Raw genomic sequence first — 24035 nt, forward strand, 5'->3', positions numbered from 1 at the left:
TATTTTCTGGTAAGGATGAACTAGGCGGGACCCGAGATGGCGGACGCCCTCAACGGCTAGGCTGGGCCACCTGGACTGGCCCGCTCAGGTCCAAATGGGCCAGCTTCAAACGAGCCACCAATACGGTCTCCCCCGACTCCCTAGTCCAATCCAAAAGTCGTGGGCCCATGCCATAGCACCCGAAAAGGACCTTCTCTTATTGCTGGGAGAATCAATGTATTTCTCTTGAAGATTGTGATTAATGAGTTACTACCTTTCTTTGTCTTTCTCTAATATTCTCTTCCTGCAGGTCACCACTATGCCAGAATATTTACTAAAACGATTTGGGGGCCAAAGAATTCATTTCATCATCGCTATGCTTTCTTTATTTGCATATATATTTACAAAAATATCGGTAGGTTTCTGTTTCATTTCCATATACAGAGAAGCTTATTGTCTGTATTTAAAATAATTTCCATTGAAATATGAATTGGACGACTTAGAAAATACAGGTTTCTAGTGTATGCCACACTGTAATAACGAGAAAATAGATACCAATGGACTGTACCACACCATTCAATATCTCCATAACTCTGCAGTTCTTATTATTCCATTCCCCCATGGACTGAAATGCTCAGCATCTAATCCCAATATAATATTTCCCTCTTCATAACTACTCAGTACACTGATAATAAAACTAGTTCTTGCTTAATGAACAAAGTGCAATGGCAAGCCAGCAATCAGTTTTGATGGACTTCATCTGAGAGTTTTAAATGAAACTCAACCAAGTGGAACCCGTTGGGTCCTTGTTACAGGGGACGCCTGGTCCCCAAAGGCAATATTCCACCACTCACGCATAGCCCCCAAGTGTGCTGACGTGGCAATAAATTGTAAAAAATAAGATCAATGTGAATGCATATCACTCTCCCTCTTCAGTCCCCTTCCCCTCCTCCATTACCTTGCCATCCCTCTTCCTACCCCTATCCTTCTCCATTCCCCCTCATCCACCAGCACTCCTTTCCCCTCTTCACCCTCCTTCTTTCCCTTCTCCTCTCCTCCCCCACTCCCTCCCGCACCTCACCCTCCTTTTCCCTACTCTCGATCACTCCCTCCCTCCCTCCTTCCATAACCCCTATCCCCTCCCTAACCCCCTCCTCTCTATCCTCATTCTCCCCACTGCTCACCTCCCACCTATTCCACCCCCCCCCCACTCTCCTCTCCCTCCCTAACCCTCCTCTCCCTCAATCCTCCCATCTTCCTCCTCACCTCCCCAGGATTTCAATGTAAACCATCGCCAGCCCCATTTTCTCGACCACGTCGGCGATTAAGTTGTAGTTGAGGTGGGGGCTGTTGGGGGGGCGGGGGGCGGGGGACGGTCCAAGAGGTCCAGAGCTGTGGGAGGGGGGAAGGAGAGGCCAAGGCTGCGGTCTGGAGCATATTATCTAAATGGTGAAAGATTTGAGAAGCAGGGAGATCTGGGTGTCCGGGTGCATGTTTGGCAAAAAAGCTAGTGTACAAGTATGCAAGAAATACTGAGCTAATATTCTTTATATAAGGAAGACTGTCAATACATTGGATGCAGTTCAGAGGTTGAGATGAATGGGTGGGATATCTTATGGTGAAAGAATGAACAGCATGGGCTTGAGTCCACTGCAGTTTAGAATGAGAGGGATCTTGATTAAATGTATAAGGCCCTGAGGAGGCTTGAATGGGAAGATACAGTGAAGGCTTTTCCTCTTATAGGAGAATTGGAACTGTTAAAAAATATATTTACTGCCCGGTCCAATAGGAACAATGGCAGAAAGGTTCCATTCATGAGTACTATGAGTATAGTGACAGATGGAAGACACAACTTGCTAGAGTAACTTAGCACATCAGGTCGCATCTCTGGAGAACATGGAGAGGTAATGTTTCAGATCGGGACCTTGTTCAGGCTGGGTCCCTCTTTGTTCTCAGCGAACCATCCTCGTCCAACCGCCGGGACTCACGCGGTCTGTCCTCGACTGACCACCGGCACTCACACGGGCGACAGTTCTCTAACAGCTCCCCACTGTCACCAACTCCCCTCCTCGCTCTCCACCGGCCCTGCCTACAAACAAATATTGGCGCAGGAAGATCCGGTACAGAGAGTTGTGAAATGCTGGTCAAAGGACACTTTTTACAATTGCCTTGAGTCAGTTCACTAGTCCATAATTCAGGGATTCCGCAGCTAACTTGATCTGCAAGTGCATGGAAAGCTGGACCAACAAAGTCAATCCGACTGTTCCCCAACCAAAATCCATGGTTAAACCGCGAGGTACATTCACAGGTTAAGGCCAGGTTTGCTGCATGCAAGTTAAATGACCTCTGTAAAGCCATCAAGGATGCCAAGAAACAAACTTGAGTCCCAGTATAATCACTCATGTACACGGAGAATGTGGCAAGGTCTGAATAAGATAACTGGCTGCAAGGCAATGTCAGGCAACATCATTGGTGATAGTGTAACCCTACCTGATAAACTGAATGCTTTCTTTGCTCGCTTCGTGCAGAAGGCCATCAGGGTGGTGACACCTGGTCATTCAGACTCTCCACAGGGTGACTGTAGCAGAGGTTAGATCGGCCTTCATGAGGGTAAACCCATGAAACGCAATTTGCCCAGATGGAGTTCCTGGCTGTGTTCTTAGTAGCTGTGCGGACCAGCTGGTGGAAATATTCGCGGACATCTTTAATCTCTGCCTACTCTGTTCTGAGCGATCCTCCTGCTTCAAGAAAACCAACCATCCCAGTGCCGAAGAAAAGCAAAACCTCATGCCTGAACAACCACGATCCAGTGACCTTAACATCCACCATCAGTAATTACTTTGAGAGGCTGGTTATGGAAAGCATTAAATCCACTCTACCTAATGGTCTTGACTGAAGTTGACAACCTGGTGCTCAGAAAACAATCTGGCTCTGAACACCAGGAAAACAAAAGAGCTCATTGTCGACTTCAGGAGGCACAGCACCGACTTAGTCCCCCTACACATTAACGGCGAGTGTGTGGAGAGGGTCAACACCTTCCGGTTTCTCGGCATCCATATCGCTGCTGATATATCCTGGACGGACAACACGACGGCGGTCATCAAGAAGGCTCAGCAGCGGCTGCACTTCCTGAGGGTCCTCAGGAAGCACAACCTGGACTCTAACCTGCTGCTGACCTTCTACCGCTCGTCCATCGAGAGCCTGCTGACATACTGCATTACAGCATGGTATGGCAGCTGCACCATGGCAGACAGAGAGAGGCTTCAGAGGGTAACCAGGACAGCGCAGAGGATCATTGGTTGCCCTCTCCCCTCCCTGATGGACATCTACACCTCCCGCTGCCTTAGCAGGGCAAAGACGATCACCAAAGACAGCTCCCATCCTGCGTTTGGACTGTTCGACCTGCTGCCCTCTGGAAGGCGCTATAGGTGCATCAAATCCAGGACAAACAGACTCAGGAATAGCTGCTTCCCGAGAATTATATCTACCATAAATTCAAATCCACACATGCACTGACTACACCGCCCAACACGGACTTCCATCTGTATATATGTATATATGTATGTAGCGCCGTAGAATTTGTGCACCTATTCCCCCCCCCCCCCCATCTCCCTTCTGTTTTGTTTTTCTGTTTCTTGTTTTTTGTGTAAAATTGTATGTATGCACTGAGTACGAGCAGCTTTCAGTTTCACTGTACATGTATAGTGACAATAAATGGCATATCATATCAGTTCACCTACTGCCACAACAGGCCCACAGACGATGCCATCGCTCCGGTCCTACACTCATCAGAACACCTGGGTAAGAAATACCCAGGTGTTCACCCAGACCAGCACACAAACCAATCTCCCTTCTATGGACTCCATTTATACCTTACGCTGCCTTTGGCAAGGCCAGCAGCATAATCAAGGACAGGTCGCACCCTGGCCACTCCCTCTACCATCAGGCAAATGGGAAAGAAGTGTAATAACACATACCACCAGATTCAAGGACAGTTTCTTCCCAGTTGTTATCGGGCAACTGAATCATCCTACCCCCACCAGAGAGCTGAACTACTAATTACCTTTTTGGTGACCCTTGGACTATCCTTGATTGGACTAAACATTATTCTCTTATCATGTATCTATACACTGTAAATGGCCTGTCCATGTCTCTTGTTATCGATGCTCACTTCAGTCCTGGGCTCGTCCTTGTTTGCAGTGACCACCGCCCAAGTCTGTTGGGTTGTAAGCTACCCAAGCAATATGATGTGTTGTTCCTCCAGTTTGCGTGTGGCCTCATGGAGAAGGCCTGGGACAGAAAGGACAGAATGGGAATGGAAAGAGCAGTTAAAATGGTTACAACTGGGAGATTCAACAAGCCTTGGTGGACTGAATGAAAGTGTTTGGCATCCCGATAAAAGGCTTTCTATGGCGCATCTGTACAAGTTGGTGAGATTTGTTGGGTATGCCAAACTTCCTATTACTTTGAAGAAAGTAGAGAAATTTGTGTGTTTTCTTGGCAATTGCTTCAATATTGATGGTCAAGGCCAAGTTGCTGCCGATATTTACTCCTAGGAACTTGAAGCTTTCAATCATCTCTACTTCAGCGCCATCAATGCATACGCATGTATGTGTAATGCTTCGCTTTGTGAAATCCATCAAGGAAGTTAACTTCTCCTCGTGCCTTTGCAGCTACTCAGCAGGCCAACTGTCTCCAGAAATTAGCTCTCATGCTTTGGTGGTTGAGCCATTTTACCAGTTAAAGGCATTATCTAAGTACAATTGGATCTTGTTTCCAAGGTTGATTAAGTTTTGCTTCATTGATTTTCTACTCAGTCACTCAATATGTCAATCAGGCATCAACAGTGACCATATGTGACCATGAAAAAACAAGAAATTGCAGATGCTGGCTTACAAAATAAGACACCTTGCAGATAATAGCAGGGACTCTGAACAGGTTGGGAGAGTGGTCAAAGAAGTGGCAGATGGAATACAGCATAGCAAAGTGTGCAGTCATGCATTTTGGTAGTATGAATAAAGGTAAAGACTATTTTTTAAATGGGGAGAGAATTCAGAAGTCTGTGCAAAAAGGGACTAGGAATGTTGTTGCAGAATCCCAAAAAGTTTTAATTTACAAGTTGAATTGGTAGTAAGGACGGCAAGTGCAATGCCAGCATTTATTTCGAGGTGACTAGAATATAACACAGAGATGTAATGCTAAGGCTTTATAAGGCACTGGTCAGATGGCATTTGGAGTATTGCGAGCAGTTTTGGGTCCTATATCTGAGGAAGGGTGTGCTGGCGTGGAGAGGGTCCAGAGGAGGTTTACGAGAATGATCCCATGAATTAATGGGTTAGCATATGATGAGCGTTTGACGGCACCGGGCCTCTATTAACTGGAGTATAGAAAGATAAGGGGAGACCTCATTGAAAATTACCGAATAGTGAAAGGCTTAGATGGAGTGGACGCGAAGAGAATGTTTCCACTGGTGGGAGAGTCAAGGACCAGAGGTCATAGCCTCAGAATTAAAGGACATTCCTTTAGGAAGGAGATGAGGGAATTTCTTTAGTCAGAGTGTGGTGAATCTGTGGAATTCATTGCCCCAGAAGGCTGTGGAGGCCGTCAATGGATATTTTTAAGGCAGAGATAGATATATTCTTGATTAGTAAGGGTCTCAGGGGTTATGGGGAGAAGTCAGGAGAATGGGGTTAAGAAGGAAAGATAGATCAGCCATGATTGAATGGTGGAGTAGACGATGGGCCGAATGGCCTAATTCTGCTTCTATCACATATGAACACTTAATTAAATTCAAAAGTCCAAAGTATGTACATACATTTATTTCTACAAATGACAGGACAGGTTTGGCTGTCTCTCTCCATTTTTAGTAATTGTTCATTCTTATTGGTTAAGCCTGTTTAAATGGCTTTCCAAAAAAAACTGTTACCATGTAAGCTTGTGATATTAACTTGCCATCCCCTCTCTTTCCTGGGCCCCAGCTGGATTTGACTAATTTCTCCCCTTTCTCATCTCTTTGTCCTTTTCCACCTATGTGGAAGGTTCCACCTTCCTCTAGCCTGACAATTTGTACCTGTTCTATCCTTATCTTACACTTTATGTCTATTCATCTCTGTTTGTCCAACTATCTGACTATCAAAAACTCACCTCACCTGTATCCACCTATCATCTGCTCGTACCACTTTTCCAACGTTTTCATCCCGAACACGATCAGTCGAAAGTAGGATCCCGACCTGAAACGTCAACTATCCATGACCTCCAAAGATTTGTGTTTTTTTAAATAAACCAGCATCTGTAGTTCCTTGTTTCTCCAAAGATGCTGCCTGAACAGTAGAGTTACTCCAGCACTTTGTGTCTTTTTCTGTTTCCATGTAACTTCCCACAGTGATCATAAGACATTGGCTCTTAAGAACAGGCTTCCACTTTCACCACAGGAGACCACTTAAGAGAAGCTCTTTAGAAGTCCTATTAAAGCATTTAGCATTAGACTTCAAAGCCATTGAACCTAAACATTGCACATGGGATGGCCTGATTCTGTCCTATTATAACCAAGCAGGCAAAGACAATAAATAAATATTCTTTTTAATTGGCCCTCATCAACACCATTGATTACAATATTCGGGAGGTATGGTTATGGTATTGTGTGATTCTGTGTGTACTTATCTGTAAAAATGGAAACTGTAACCCAGGACAGCTTGTACTCCTTAACATACGATGGTTAATCCAAGTTCCTTGATCCTTGGATGATCTATACTGCATTCTTGAGGCATTTCGATGCTTTTGATGGCAAGGGGAGCAGTGCTTAATAAAGACCACACTTTGACTCCCACTCGAAGTGTTCCTTTGCATTGAAATTGCCATAGCAGGTAATTTGTTGAAATTGCTTAAACTTCTAAGGAAGTAGAGGGGCAAGTGCACCTTCTTCGTCATTACATCTATGTGATGTGCTGAGTGCAGGTCATCTGAGGTGTTAACGTCCAGGATTAGGGCATCTATAATATCAGTGCCCAATAACAGCATGATAACCTGGCTCAATGACTACCATCGGTAGGACTTATATCTATCATAATGAAGTGCTCCCAGAGTTGATAATGGCATACATTATTTCCTACTTCAGAAATGATGTGGATCCACTTCAATTTGCTTTTCACCACAACAGGTTAACAGCAGATGATATCTCACTGGCTCTCCACTCTGCTTTGGACCACCTGGACATCACATATATGCTGCATCTGGAACATATATGGCATCTACAGTTCATTGACTACAGTCTAAATGCAATCTATCATAACTATACAAGGACTCAATGCATTTTACCCCCACTTTATCATAGCCTCAATCACCCACATTCCAATGCTACATTGCAACACAAAGATTCGATGATCATTTGTTAAATTGGTGGATCCAAGATGGCGTAAAGATTATGACACTCAGTTAACACTTTCCCACTCAGTGGATCGCAGGCAGCATCTATACATAACTAAAACTCCGAACTTGTTATCTTCCGGTGTGCGCGGTCTTTTTATTTACGCAAAAACAATATGCGGTATCGCTACGATTTTTCGCCAGCTCACTCACCGTTTCCCTGTGCACCACATTTCGTTCCGATCGGTTGAATGTTATAAAAGTTAGCGAGGTTTAAAAATCTTTAAAAAACGTGGGTGCGCAGATCGATCTCCTCTCCTGCCAGTCAGTGCCAATTAGTCTCTTCTCCTGTCGCTCCCCGGGTCGGTCCGCCTCTTCCTGCGCCATCGTATCTTTATTGGAGCTGAGGATGGCAAGCGGAGGTCTCCAACCGGACACAATTTTTAGAGGGGCCGGAAGCGGCCCAGCCCAGCCTAACCCACCCCGGCCCGGAGTCAGAGATGTCGATGATGTTGCCAAACAGAAAGCGGAGACTCTGATCCCGGCGGAGGAGAGCGACCAGTGACCTGCGCCCGTTGTGAGTACCCATTGCACCACCAGCTCCAGTCCCAGCCCCTACCTCTCTGGTCCCCCTCGCTGGCTCCCGTCCCCCTCCCCGTGATAGCCCCCTCTCCGCCATGGCTCTTCCCCTGTCTTTTCTCCAAGCACTTCCCCCCTCCACCCACACACCCCTCTACCCACACACCCCTTCCTCCACACCCCCTCCGCCCACACATCTCCCCACCCCCACAACCCTCCCCCGCCCCCATCCCTCCTCCCCCCACATCCCTCCTCCCCCCACAACCCCCTCCCACAAGCCCCCCATACAACTATCCCCCCACAACCCCTCCCCCCGCCCACCCACCCCACCCCCCCCCCCCCGCCAATGGTACAACCTACTTCTCCCATCCAACTCTATCTTTACTGCCTCTAGCCTTTTCCCATTTTAGTTCCTCACAAACTGCCACCTTGCCAAGCAGTGCAGGAAGTGGAATCAACAGTTGACATCACCAGTTTAGATATAGACATTAATTAATTGAGGAGGGAGGTGAGATCCATGCACAAGCAGTGCCAGCTCACATTGCATACTTATTTTTCTGCTGAAGCCTCACATGAAGATCGTGCCAGGCTGCAAAAGCCTCTGCTCAAGGTGAAGGAGCATAAAGAAGTTGAATACCAACTTGATATGGGCGGTACACAGTGACACAGCTGCAGAGTTGCTTGCTGCCTTACAACGCCAGAGACCTGGGTGAATCCTGCCCACCGGTGCTGTCTGTACGGAGTTTGTACATTCTTCCTGTGATCACATGGGTTTTCTCCAGGTGCTCGAGTTTCCTCCCACACTCCAAAAGAAGTGGAGGTTAATTGGCTTACCAAAACCAATTAACTTTCCAAACTTAATTGGCTTTGGTAAGTTGTAAATCGCTGGTCGACATGGACTCAGTGGACTGAAGCGCCTGTTTCTGCACAGTATTTCTAAAGCTTTGCTGAGTGCCTGGGCTCAGTGTATCTAAAGTTGAGCTGGCTCTCTCCCTCTGTTTGCTCCTCAGTGTCTCAGTACTAAACTCTAGCAACCCATTACAGCACAATCATTATTTACCAAAAGTTGAACTGATGCAGATTGCTGTTATCAGACTTTGAATACATTTCGCATTACAGCAACACATTTTCCAATAGATTTTCTCCCTATCGCCCATGAAGACTGAGAAATCTAATTTGGTTTCTGCTTTTTCCTCTTCTACCAGCTTGGCTTGTTCTTTGTGATATCTGCTCAATCAGAGAGGCCCTGTTTCATATTTCACCAGACTATCCACCTGACTTGCCATTTTCAAGGAACCATGCACTTGTGCTTCCAGGTCTCTCTCTTCTGCAACACTCTCCAAGACTCTACCAAGTCCTTCAAAGAAATTGACCATTGAAATGAATGAAATACTTTTTATTCTGATTGTGATGATTTGTAGTGGTGTGGTAATGCTGCTGTCCTATATTTTATGCATGGATGTGTTTCACCCAGGTTGATATCTATGCCGGAGCTATCTTTATTCAACTTGCTTTACAATGGGACCTGTATATTGCTGTGATTGGCCTACTCATCATAACTGCAATCTACACAGTGGGCGGTAGGTCTTGTCATCTCTTCTGACATTAAGTAGTTTTACACAAATTGATCATTATTAGTGCCACTATTTATATTCGTACTGTAGTCATAATCACTCAGCATGTCCACCGAGTCCACATTAGCCATCAACCACCCATTTATACCCATCTTACATTAACTAATTTAATTCTCCCCACATTCCCATCAACTCCATCCAGTGGAGACAGTTTACACTGGCCAGTTGCCAACCTTTTTAAGAACGTGGGAGGGAATCCCGAGTGCTCAGAGGAAAATCTTGCCGTTATAGGGAGGACTCCACTGGAACAGCATCAACAGAATGAAAGTGATGCTGAAAGGCAGAAGTTCTCAGCAAACTGCACAACTATGCCAGCCTTAGGGATTAGGGCTCATTGTTTACCTGCAATTATAACCAGTTTTCTCCACTGGAACATCTCCTATGGTTGGTGGATTTATAAATATATCCCTTGTGCAGTAGGGATTGTAAATCCCCAGAGATTGTTATAAGAACATGAAAAACTAGAATTAACCTTTGTCCTCCACATAATCCTTCATTCCTTTGTTGTACAAAAACCTGTCGACCTCAACCTTCATGAATTAATGCCCACCTACAAAGGAAAATGGCTTCATAGCATCGGGTCTGTCAAATCCTCTTAGAATCTGATGTGTTCCAAAGAGATCACCTCTCACTTTTCTGAGAGTATTGGCCAAACAACCCATAGCCAAATTTTCTCATGACATGGAAACTGGTCAATGTTGAGTTTATTAACTTACACATGTTGCAGCTGCAAACCTTCCACACCTCGCCATCTCTATTAAAACCTGCCATCCATATTAAAATTTAAATACTAAATCCTGGAATGCCACGCACAGGTCTGATCTCCCAACCCAAAGAATGAGTGAATACATTGAAGGATCTCAAAGGTGGTTCCTAGGATGCACCATAAAGATAAATTAGATCAGGTACTCTCTTGAGCTTAGCAGAGTGAGAGGTGACCTAATTGAAGCATACAATGTACTTAAAGAGTTTAGAATATAGAACATAAAACGTATAGCTCCGGAACAGGTCTCTTGGCCCACAATGATGGTACTGAATAGAACGCTAATTTAAATTAATCTCCTCTGCCTGCATGTGATCCACATCCCTCCATTCCCTGCATATCGATGTGCGTATCCAAAAGCCTCTTAAATGCTATTAGTAATTTGCCACCACTATCACATCTAGTAGTGCACTCACTGTATAATAAACTTGCTCCTCACATCTCCCTTAAACGTTATCCCTCTCACATTAAAGCTATGCCCTCTGCCTTTGATATTTCCACCCTGAGAAAAAGGTCCCAACTGTCTACCTTATTTATGCGTCCTTTAATTTTATATACTTTTATCAGGTCTCCCCTCAATCTTTGATGCTCCATAACAAAATAATCCAGGTTTGTCCAACCTCTCCTTATAGTTAATTTCCACTAATCCAGGCAGCTTCTTCCAGAAGGTACCTCTTCTGTACTTTCTGCAAAATTTCCACATCATCTCTGTAATGGAGCAACCAGAACCACATGGAACGCTCCAAATACAACCTAACGCAAGTTCTATAAAGCTGCAACATGACTTCCTAACTCTTATATTCAATGTTGAGCAGTGAAGGCATATATACCACATGCCTTCTTTACCACTTCATCTACTTGCACTGCCACTTTCAGGGAGTTGTGGACTTGGACTTTGAGAACCCTCTGTACATCAATGCTGTTAAGGGTCTTGCTGTTAACTATAAACTTTCCCCTTATATTCAATCTCACACTTGCTCAGATTAAACTCCATCTGCCCCATAGTTTCGCACGTGATCTGTATCCCGCGATATATTTTTACAACCTTCCTCATTGTCGGCAACACCACCAATTTTGGTCTGATCTGCAAATTTACCAACCATCCCAAATACATTTACATCCAAATCATTTATATAGATCACAAACAACAGAAATCCCAGTGAAACTCTACTGGGCACAGACCTCCAGCCAGAATAACACCCTTCCACTTCAATGTTCTGTATTCTATGAGTAAGATCCCTGGCCCAAAAACTGTCCCAAATCCAAATAACTAAGTCACCATGGATCTTCTGCATCTTCAGCTTCTGGATCAGCCTATTATGCGGAACTTTATCAAGTTGCTTCATAAAAATTCATATGCACAATATTGGGCGGCACGGTGGCGCAGCAATTAGGTTGCTGCCTTACAGCGCCAGAGACTCCGGTTTGATCCTGCTTACGGGTGCATGTCTACATTCTCCCCGTGACCTGTGGGTTTTCTCCGGGATCTCCAGTTTCCTCCCACACTCCAAAGGCGTACAGGTTTGTAGGTTAATTGGCTTAGTATAATTGTAAATTGTCCCTAGTGTGTATAGGATAGCGTAAGTGTGCGGGGATCGCTGGTCGACGAGGACTCCATGGGCCGAAGGGCCTGTTTCTGCACTATATGTCTAAACTAAACTGCCCTACCCTCCATACCTCAAAAAATAAATAAATTTGTACGACATGTCCTGTCGCTGACAATACCATGCTCACTATCCATTAGTGGCCTATTCTCTTCCAAATGGGAGTATATCCTATCATATAGAATCCTCTCCAATACCTTGCCAACCACTGATGTGAAGCTCATTTCCCTATTAATTTCCTGGATTATCTCCTTCTCTTCTTAAATAAAGCTTGATGGGACAGGGGGAGAGATGATTCGTTGGCAGGGGTATCTGGAACTTTGTATTGCAATCACTAATCAAGGCTACTGAGGACTGAAGAAAACTTCACTCCAGAAGGCGGGAAGCCTTTGGAATTCTCTGATCAAATAGATTAATTTATAAATTACAATATAGTTACATAATATATACCTACGCCTAAATTAAATCCCAAACACACAATTTAAATACATATCTTCAACACACACCAGCATACACACAACATATTATAACCATATAACCATATAACAATTACAGCACGGAAACAGGCCATCTCGGCCCTACAAGTCCGTGCCGAACAACTTTTTTCCCTTATTCCCACCTGCCTGCACTCATACCATAACCCTCCATTCTCTTATCATCCATAAAGCTTTCTTTACCACCTTATCTATATGAGATTCCACCTTCAAGGAACTATGCACGGTTATTCCCAGATCCCTCTGTTCAACTGTATTCTTCAATTCCTTACCATTTACCATGTACGTCCTATTTTGATTTGTCCTGCCAAGGTGTAGCCCCTCACATTTATCAGCATTAAACTCCATATTGTCAGAAGCACAGCTTTATAAACAAGCGCCTAAATAATCAGGTGTAAAAACACGTTTGATTTAGATGAAGGGATTCAAAGTAACATTAGCAAATTTGCAGATGACACAAAGCTGGGTGGCAGTGTGAACAGTGAGGAGGATGCTATGAGAATGCAAGGTGACTTGGACAGGTTGGGTGAGTGGGAAGATGCATGGCAGATGCAATTTAGTGTATATAAATGTGAGGTTATCTACTTTGGTAGCAAAACCAGGAAGGCAGATTACTATCTAAATGGTGTCAAGTTGGGAAAAGGGGAAGTACAACCGGATCTGGGGGGTCCTTGTTCATCAGACAATGAAAGTAAGCATGCAGGTACAGCAGACAGTGAAGAAAGCGAATGGCATGTCGGCCTTTATAACAAGAGAAGTTGAGTATCAGAGCAAAGAGATCCTTCTGCAGTAGTATAAGGCCCTAGTGAGACCACACCTGTATTATTGTGTGCAGTTTTGATCCGCTAATATGAGGAAGGACATTCTTGCTATGGAGGGAGTGCAGCTTAGGTTTACAAGGTTAAATCCAGGATTGCGGGACTGTCATATGCTGAGAGAATGGAGCGTCTGGGCTTGTATACTCTGGAGTTAGAAGGACGAGAGGTGATCTTTTTGAAACAGAAAAAATTATTAAGGTTTTGGACACGCTAGAGGCAGGAAACATTTTCCCGATGTTGGGGGAATCCAGAACCCGAGGCCACACAGTTTAAGAATAAGACGTAAGCCATTTAGAACGGAGATGAGGAAACACTTTTCTCACAGAGAGTTGTGAGTCTGTGAAATTCTCTGTCTCAGAAGGCGGCGGAGGCTGGTTCTCTGGATACTTTCAAGAGAGAGCTGGATAGGACTCTTAACGGGTGGAGTCAGGGGATATGAGGAGAAGGCAGGAACGGGGTACTGATTGTAGATGATCAGCCACAATCACATTGAATGACTCGAAGGGCCAAATGGCATACTCCTGCACCTATTGTCTATTGTCTATTGTTTATGTCACAAGTATTTATTGAAACAAAAATATGCACAGTTGTGAGTGCTTGATAATCATGTATCATGCTGATAAACAACTGCCATCAGACTCAGTTATGAAGACTTGTAGGCATGAAGCTGGATAGGATTGTCTCATGCTTTCTAATGTATTCTTTTGATTTATGTTTGAAGATTGATTTGTGCTATGTCTTTTATAGGTGGGCTGGCTGCAGTAATATACACGGACACACTGCAAACAGGGATCATGCTGCTAGGAGCTCTGGTTCTTATGATATATGGTATGTGTACCTAAATTATTGTTATATTTCTGACATTGTAACTTAGGAGGAATATTCTTGAATTGGTATTCTGCTTTGAGTGCTTTGAAGTCTGTTTAGTACCAAGGCAACTTCTAGGTTTACATCGAAGGCAGACAGGGCTTTGGTTCTGCTGAATGCTGTCATTTAACTTCAAAACCAACACTAACAAAAGCACTTTAATGCTTTTGTAAAAAAATATTCGAAGGCATCTTCAAAGTTGTCTGAAAAGCTCTTGAAAAGGCGAAGTTCAAATGTATTCCATTAAAGTCATGGGGGTGACATCCAGTTGTATGCAATCTCAATTTCTGTTCAACTGACACACTGAATTTTCTTTTTTTTCTTTAAGTAACACATTTGATTGAATTAATTCATCATTCATTCATTAAACCCTAATCCTTCCATTTGTTTCCACAATACTTGAGCCTTGTTCTCATCTGCACCATTGAGGACAATGTGCAACTCAGTTTTTACATGCCTTTAATTTTCTGCCACTGCTCTAGTTTTTAGTTTTCCCTTGTATCTTGGGAGTTGCTCCCCATTCACGTTACGTTTGGTTTAAAAGACTAAATGTCTATTCAATCAAGCTGCTAATATAGTTACTTTGTTATATTTAAGTCACTGCCATTTTATAATTCTTTGTTGCGTTACCCACAACCGTTCACCCCCAAAATATTACCACAGAAAAGAATAATATTCAGTACCTAATGTTTCTGTATTTGCACTTATACTTGGACATTTCCTTCCTATACATTTTCACAACTCATTGAATGGTTTTCACTTCCCATCTTCATTCTTAAGTTGCTTTTGGGTAACTGATGGGCCTGTCTCACTTGGCGATTTTTTAGGCGACTAATGGCGACTGTTATAGTCGTAGCATGTGGCCGAAAAGCCGGCGACTGGACCCCCCTAGGACAATGTCTATGACAAGCTACAACAACCTACCACCTAGTCGACGTCAAGCTACGACAAGCTCCCGACAACCGTCGCGACGTAGGACGTCCACCTTTGACCACACCTATGACAACCTACACCTACGACAAGCAAAGACTGTCGGTGACAACTGAAGACAAATCACGTCATTTTGGCCTCCAAAACAATGCAATCATCCAGTTTTCCTATAAAAGGGGTTGTAGGGTGGGGTTTACAATCATTCTGCATCATGGCTACCATGGAGCAACATCAGAGGGCATTGCTTTCACAAGAAGAAGAAGCCCTGCTGCTTGCAGATTAGCAAGACAAGAAGAACGGGGAAGAAGCCCATGAAGAGGTTTGTGTGGTTGAAGCCCTTGTCCCTGAAGAGACCCAGGTTGGGCCAGTATGACAACCTGATGACTGTGCTCCAGCAAGAAGATGAGACTGCCTTCAGAAACTTCACTAGGCTCTCCCCTGAGCTGTTTCAGGAGCTGAAGATATGGGTGGGCTCTCTCCTGGAGAAAAAGACCTTCATGAGGAAGCCACTGGAACAACGCCTGTGCCTAACTATCACCCTCCGCTACCTGGCTTCAGGAGACTCCTAGAAGAACCTCTCCTACAGCTTTCTTGTGGCCCACAACACCATCAGCAAGGTTGGCCGAGACCTGTGACGCCATCATCATTGCTTATGAAGATGAAGTCATGGACTGCCCTAGTACACCAGATGAGTGGAAGAGAGTGGCGCAGGGCTTTGATACCAGATGGAACTTCCAGCACACATGTGGGGCAGTGGACGGCAAGCATGTGGCTATCAGGTGTCCACCCAAGGGAGGTTCAATGTACTTCAATTACAAGAAGTTCTATTCCATCATACTCATAGCTGTGGTGGATGCACACTACAACTTCCTGTTTGTGGATGTGGACACACCTGGCAGTGTCGCAGATGGTAGGATCTGGAGAGAGACCTCCCTTGGGCAAGCACTGGAAGAAGGAAGAGCAGGCTTTCCTGATCCAGAACCTCTTCAAGGAGAAGACAACCCTGACATCCCTCACACACTGGTTGCTGATGAGGCCTTCCCACTCATGTCATGGATGATGAAGCCATAACCTCACAGGCAGATGTCAAGGGAGCAGAAGCTCTTCAACTACAGGCTATCCAGGGCTAGGAGGATCATGGAAAATGCCTTTGGCATCCTCATCAGCAGATTCAGATGCTTGCTAACTACGATAGAGCAGGAGCCCAAGAATGTGGAGACCATTGTCTACGTAGCATGTGTCCTCCACAACCTGATCCATATCAGAAGTGCAGCAGCACCAGCCGTGGTGGAGGGTGACCGAGTGGACAACCAGACAGGCAATATCACACCAGGCTCATGGAGAACTGGAGGACATGCTGCACCGATGGTGGCACTGGAGAGATTGCCAGGAAACATCTACAACAAGAGAGCCAAGGATCAGAGAGACCATCTCTGCACTTATTACAACTCCGAACTAGGCAGTGTATCATGGCAGAACGACATGATCTGAAGACCAGCAGCAAATATCCCACACCACAAACAGAATTCCACCACTCGGGAAGAGAGCTCACAATAGACAACAAGAAAAGGCTCTTTTGAGGGCCACCCACATCCTCCCAAAAGAGTTTAATTTTCAATGCAGTACAATGCTTGTGTTTGTGTTTGTTTTATTGATCAAAATATATGAAATTTAAATATTTGAAAATGATGCCATGAGACACTTCTCTGAAATATAATATATTCATACATCAATTTGCCAACAAAATGTCAAGTATTTCCTTTATTGATATTGAAACAAGTTTTAACAACAAAAAAGGTTGATAATCACATAAAATTTGAAATTATCTGTCATAAATCTATAAAGAATCATAACTTTAACAACAGAAAAGTGATTTATTATTAAATTATAAAGAACGTACAACGGTGCTTAAAAAACTATAATCACATAAAATTTGAAATTGTCTATAATAAATCTATAAAGAATCATCACGTTAACAACAAAAGAAAAACGAAGTCAGCACCGGCGACAACCTACGTCACCTGGCGTCAAGCTACGCTCATTGGCGTCAAACCCACTGTTGCCGATTGTCCCCAAAAATTGTTCAACATGCTGAAAATCCAGCGACGACCAGAAAGACGCTACGACTCTTTGGGCGACTTGCTTTCTGTGATGGTTACACAAAAAAGCTGGAGAAACTCAGCGGGTGCAGCAGCATCTATGGAGCGAAGGAAATAGGCAACGTTTCGGGCCGAAACCCTTCTTCAGACTGATCGGGGGCGGGTGTGGGTGGGGACAAGAAAGGGAAAAGGAGGAGGAGCCCGAAGGCTGGGGGTTTCTGTGATCGTGGGTGTAGTTGACTGTAAGTTGAAGGTGGTCGTCTTCAGTCCCCACTATTGGGTCGCCAATTGTCATGAGTGTATAGGTGATTAAGTCGTAGATAGTCATAGCTTGTCTTCTACATAGTCGTGGGATGTCTGCTGCATAGTCGTAGGATGCGTTTGATCCATTCACCTTTTGGCGATTCAGCAAGACTATGACAGTCGCCTGCACTCGCCAAAAAAGTTGTGTAAATGGGACAAGCCCTTAAAGGAAAATTTTGATCACATAATGGCCAGGGAAACCAACAGGAATGCTACTACCCATTGACCAGTGCAGAATTCCAGTGCAGAATTGGAACCAATAGGAATGAATACACTCAACTTTTGGGTTTGGAAATGGAACATAAATGGTGATGTGTGAAAGAAAGAGTCATAGAATGAGGTATCAATTGAGGCATGCTTTTGGCGTGACCAAATGGAAACGGAGTTCACGCGAAGGTCGCACGTGACGTCATTTGCGTCAAACTTACCAATCAGCTGGGCAGGAGGCGGGCCGACTGAATTTGGGCGAGGGAAGGTGATGTCATCACGCAATGCCACACCGGGCAGTGACATCATCGCGCAACGCCACGCTCTAGGCGTACGCCGTCAAGACACTGCATACGACCGCAATGCACCTGCATGCCGACAGGCCGTTGGCGGGCAAAGATTTCAGACACTGTCAGATTTTCGGAGCCCCACGCGATGTCGGGATCAGCCCCGCACAACTCCGCACTTCTAAGTGGGAACGGCCCCGCGCGGCCATACGGTGCCCGTATGCCTCAAGCAACCACGTTTGGTCGCGCCAAATGCATATCGCATGCAAGTGGCACAGGCCCTTTAGTACTTTGGTGAAGAACGTTGTATCTTGGAATCATTTCAAAGAAATATAAATTTTAAAACGTCCATCAAGTATCTAATAGTTAATGACAAATTGTACAGATTACTACCCATTTTACTGTTTATTACAAACAGTTTTTTTTTGTTTTATAGCTTTTATTGAAGTTGATGGTTACTCAGGCCTCAAAAAGAAATACTTCCTGGCCATCCCCAAACTGCATGTAACAAACTCATCCTGTGGCATGCCAAGGCATGATGCCTTTCACGTCTTCCGAGATCCAGTTAACTCTGAATATCCATGGTCAGGTGTAACATTTGGAGCAACTGTACTTAGCACTTGGTATTGGTGTACAGATCAGGTAACACTATCCTATAGACAGTAAACATAAAGATCAATCATTGGCATATTTTTTTCTGATCAATTATTACTGTAATTGGAAGACTTCACTTTGTTATCAAGAGTTACGTGGAGATTATGATGCTACTTAACCAATCAAATACACGGTCTCTTCCATAGATCCCCTTTACTTATGCAAATGCTGACAACTTGTGTAAATTGAGAATGTGGGGCTTTAACATGGTAAACACGTGTAGCATAAGATTGGGAAGTTTATCATAGCTTATATGTAGTAAGTTCAACCCTAAACATTACTTTAAATGAGATTCTGGCATGTTGGAACGTACTAAAATTTAAAAAAAGCTTAAAATTGGATCTACTGTATTTGTACCTGCTTTTTATGTATGAATAACATGCAGATGTGATTTGATTCAGGGTATATGGTTCCGAGGGGAAATCCAGAAATCCTGACTGGATGAATTGGCTGGGCACTTCTGCACATATTTCACTTTGGTTCACCCATGTAATTTGGACATTGGTCATGCACCAAATGATCATTTGAATGCATTGTGTTTATTTACAGGGACACTCTGCATACATTGGGAGAGTTGAATGGGTAGCTTCAGAACTTACAGCTTGCTGCTCACACACCTTCCAAAGCTCAGAGTGCACTGAAGCTCACAGAAAGTGTATCTTTCAGTGTTGTAAGTGGTGACTGGTGACAGGACCTCACTTTCCAGTTAAAGCATGGAAAACCCAACAGCAATGTGGACAGTGACACGTGGTACAGCAGGTAGCCTCAACTACATTAGTGATGTAGGAGGAAATTGGAGCACATGAGAAAAATCTATGCAATGAGAACGCCCACACAGACAACACACAAGGTCAGGGTGAACCTTGTGCTGCTGGAGCTGTGAGGCAGCCCCCAAATCACCACTACCACCCGATCCCCAACATCTAAATAGTTGATTGCTAATAACTAGCTCTAAACCATCCAAACATTGCCAGTCATCAATTCCATTACTATCCTGTTGACTGAACTGCTGTAGATTTGGGAGCAACAGCAGGAGGAGATTAGCAAGAGATCAGACTGATTGGCTCTAGCCCGAGTGGGAGGAGAGAAGTGAGTCAGTGCCGGGAAAACAGTTGAAAACTGAGGAATTTGGTTTGTAAATTGGTAAATCAGACCATTTATCAGTCAATTTAAGCAAGACTGCTCTTGGGGAGTGGCAGTGAGGGAAGTGCCCTGTGAGAAAAGTGTGAGTCTTTGGCTCGAGAGTCTTCGCTGAGGAGAGGAGACGAAAGAAGGAGATGTCAGGCAAGCTGATTTAGTGCGATGCTTGCAGTATGTGGGAGGTCAAGGACACCGCTGGTGCCTCTGGATGCTACAAATGCGAGAAGTGCATCCAGGTAGAGCTCCTGAAGGACCGTGTTGGGGAACTGGAGAAGCAAGTGGATGACCTCAGTTTCGTCCGAGAAATTGAGTTGTTCCTCGACAAGTCCTACAGTAAGATTGTTACACCTAAACTACTGGAAGAGAGAAGATGGGAGACGGTGAGAAAGGGAGGGAAGCATGGAATGCCAACGTCCCTGGGTGTTGTACCTCTTGTGAACAGGTTCACCCACTTAGAAACTGTTGGGACAGAAGACGTGTTTACACTTAGCGGCAGACTGGCTTGCGATGCGAATAGGGCTGTTGAGCCAAAACCAAAAAGGCCTAAGGCAGGCAACGCCATTGTAGTGGGAGACTCCATTGTGAGAGGTACGGACAGGGGTTTCTGCGGCAACAGACGGGATGCGAGGATGGTGTGTTGCCTTCCTGGTGCCAGGATCCAGGATGTCATGGACAGAGTGCAGAAAATCCTCAAGGGCGAAGGTGAACATCCAGAAGTGGTAGTGCATGTCGGCACAAACGATGTCGGAAAGAAAGGGATGAATATTCTGCAGCGTGACTTTAGAGAGCTCGGAAAAATGCTGAAAAGCAGGACCTCCAGGGTTGTTATCTCTGGTTTGCTTCCAGTTCCTCGTGCTGGCGAGAGTAGGAACGGGGAGATATGGGACCTGAACGTGTGGCTGAGGAACTGGTGCACGGGGCAGGGATTTAGATTCTTAGATCACTGGGATCTGTTTTGGGGTAAGGGGGAACTGCACAAAAGGGACGGATTGCATCTTAACAGGTGGGGGACCAGCATTCTGGCAGGCAGGTTTGCCACTGCTACACGGGTGGTTTTAAACTGAATAAGGGGGGTGGGGTGTCAAATTGGATAGTGGAGGATGGAGTTAAAGGGAAAGGGTTTCTTAAATGTGTGAGCATGGAGACAGAGGGGTGTGAAATTAGGGTAGAAGCAATAGAAGCAAGGTGAAAAGTAAAAGTAGCAGGCCGGCAAATCCAGGACAAAAATTAAAAAGGGCCACTTTTCAGCATAATAGTATAAGGGGTAAGAGTGTTGTAAAAACAAACCTGAAGGCTTTGTGTCTCAATGCAAGGAGCATTCGTAATAAGGTGGATGAGTTGAATGTGCAGATAGCTATTAATGACTATGATATAGTTGGGATCACGGAGACATGGCTCCAGGGTGACCAAGGCTGGGAGCTGAACATCCAGGAGTATTCAATATTCAGGAGGGATAGACAGAAAGGGAAAGGAGGTTGGGTAGCGTTGCTGGTTAGAGAGCAGATTAACGCAACAGAAAGGAAGGACATTAGCTTGGAGGATGTGGAATCGATATGGGTAGAGCTGCAAAACACTAAGGGGCAGAAAACGGTAGTGGGAGTTGTGTACAGGCCACCTTACAGTAGTAGTGGAGTTGGGGATGGCATCAAACAGGAAATTAGAAATGCGTGCAACAAAGGTAAAACAGATATAATGGGTGACTTCAATCTACATATAGATTGGGTGAATCAAATTGGCAAGGGTGCTGAGGAAGAGGATTTCTTGGAATGTATGCGGGATAGTTTTCTAAACCAACATGTAGAGGAACCAACGAGAAAGCCGGCTATTCTAGACTGGGTATTGAGTAATGAGGAAGGGTTAGTTAGCAGTCTTGTTGTGCGTGGCCCCTTGGGCAAGGGTGACCATAATATGGTTGAGTTTTTCATTAGGATGGAGAGTGACATAGTTAATTCAGAAACAAGTGTCCTGAACTTAAAGAAAGGTAACTTTGAAACGTGAATTGGCCAAGATAGACTGGTAATTGATTCTTAATGGGTTGACGGTGGATATGCAATGGAAGGCATTTAAAGATTGCATGGATGAACTACAACAGTGGTTCATCCCAGTTTGGCAAAAGAATAAATTGGGGAAGGTAGTGCATCCGTGGGTACCAAGGGAAATCGGGGATAGTATCAAAATAAAAGATGAAGCGTACAAATTAGCCAGAAAAAGCAGCCTACCAGAGGACTGGGAGAAATTCAGAGACCAGCAGAGGAGGACAAAGGGCTTAATTAGGAAAGGGAAAATAGATTATGAAAGAACTGGCAGGGAACATAAAAACTGACTGCAAAAGCTTTTATAGATATGTGAAGAGAAAAAGATTAGTTAAAACCAATGTAGGTCCCTTGCAGTCAGAAACGGGTGAATTGATCATAGGGAACAAGGACATGGCAGACCAATTGAATAACTACTTTGGTTCTGTCTTCACTAAGGAAGACATAAAAATCTGCCGGAAATAGCAGGGGACTGGGGGTCAAATGAGATGGAGGAACTGAGTGAAATCCAGGTTAGCCGGGAAGTGGTGTTGGGTAAATTGAATGGATTAAAGGCTGATAAATACCCAGGGCCAGATAGGCTGCATCCCAGAGTAGTTAAGGAAGTAGCCCCTGAAATAGTGGATGCATTAGTGATAATTTTTCAAAACTCTTTAGATTCTGGAGTAGTTCCTGAGGATTGGAGGGTAGCTAATGTAATACCACTTTTTAAAAACGGTGGGAGAGAGAAAAAGGGGAATTACAGACCAGTTAGTCTAACGTCGGTAGTGGGGAAACTGCTAGAATCAGTTATTAAAGATGGGATAGCAGCACATTTGGAAAGTGGTGAAATCATTGGACAAAGTCAGCATGGATTTATGAAGGGTAAATCATGTCTGACGAATCTTATAGAATTTTTCGAGGATGTAACCAGTAGAGTGGATAAGGGAGAACCAGTGGATGTGTTATATCTGGACTTTCAGAAGGCTTCCGACAAGGTCCCACATAAGAGATTAAACTACACGGTATTGGGGGTTCAGTATTGATGTGGATAGAGAACTAGTTGGCAGACAGGAAGCAAAGAGTAGGAGTAAACGGGTCCTTTTCACAATGGCAGGCAGTGACTAGTGGGGTACCACAAGGCTCAGTTCTGGGACCCCAGCTATTTACGATGTATATTAATGATTTGGACGAGGGAATTGAATGCAACATCTCGAAGTTTGCGGATGACACGAAGCTGGGGGGCAGTGTTAGCTGTGAGGAGGATGCTAGGAGGCTGCAAGGTGACTTGGATAGGCTGGGTGAGTGGGCAAATGCATGGCAGATGCAGTATAATGTGGATAAATGTGAGGTTATCCACTTTGGTGGCAAAAACAGGAAAGTAGATTATTATCTGAATGGTGGCTGATTAGGAAAGGGGGGAGATGCAACGAGACCTGGGTGTCATGGTGATGAAGCCGAGTTTTAGTTAAAAATATAAAAAGATATTAAATTGGTTTCTGGGCTAGCTTACAGCTTATATTTAGTGTCAAATTAGGCTTGCCTTAGGTTGTGGGTGTGTGTGAGAATAAATCCTATAACATTTTCTCCCAAGTGACAGGCAGAGGAGCAGCTAGAGAGATAGCTGGTCAAATCTTTGAAGTGAGATGCCATAAACCTAATGACCAATGTTTATGGGGAGGAGGCAATAAAGGAAGAGAGAAATAGCCAGTCACATCTTTGTAAACAGATGGCCTATGTTTAAGAGGGACCAAGTGACAAAGAAAAACCAGGGAAGTGGAAATAAAATGATAAAGCAAATGGTCAATGTTGTTAGTATATCTTGTACCATGTAAACAAAAGGCCTTTGATGTGATGCAATCTGTGGAAACCTTTTCCTGTACCTCTGACATGATTAATGTCTGTGGAAGGTGTTAAGGGGACAAAAAAACCCTATTTAAGGCAATGTAATTCTGTTGTTCAGAGAAGGTGGCTGAGGACAGTCAAGTGTCTGTGTTGGTCACTTGACTGGAGTTCTCCCTCCCTTCCATCGGCCGATGTTAAGTAAAGTTTTGAACTGGTCTACCAAACAGTTTGTGTGGTGTCTGTTTATTAAGAAGCGAACCTGGTTTAGTAGTTAAGATAAGTAGTTTTTTCAATGGTACACCAGTCATTAAAAGTATGCATGCAGGTGCAGCAGGCAGTGAAGAAGGCCAATGGTATGTTAGCATTCATAGCAAAAGGATTTGAGTATAGGAGCAGGGAGGTTCTACTGCAGTTGTACAGGGTCTTGGTGAGACCATACCTGGAGTGTTGTGTACAGT

General features: G+C 44.4%; 1 protein-coding gene across 4 annotated transcripts in view; it reads left to right on the plus strand.

Annotated features, from left to right (window-relative positions):
* Positions 1–24035, plus strand: part of LOC129706845 (sodium/myo-inositol cotransporter 2-like) — a 69866-nt gene that overhangs the window by 10531 nt on the left and 35300 nt on the right. For all 4 annotated transcript variants that reach the window (XM_055651401.1, XM_055651400.1, XM_055651402.1 and 1 more), the window contains exons 6-9: positions 290–394; positions 9395–9500; positions 13981–14061; positions 18363–18568. In XM_055651401.1, coding sequence (XP_055507376.1) covers positions 290–394; positions 9395–9500; positions 13981–14061; positions 18363–18568 — 498 coding nt within the window. The remainder of the gene's footprint in view (positions 1–289; positions 395–9394; positions 9501–13980; positions 14062–18362; positions 18569–24035) is intronic.

The sequence above is a fragment of the Leucoraja erinacea genome, chromosome 20 (assembly GCF_028641065.1).
Source record: "Leucoraja erinacea ecotype New England chromosome 20, Leri_hhj_1, whole genome shotgun sequence".
NCBI classification, from domain to species: domain Eukaryota; kingdom Metazoa; phylum Chordata; class Chondrichthyes; order Rajiformes; family Rajidae; genus Leucoraja; species Leucoraja erinaceus.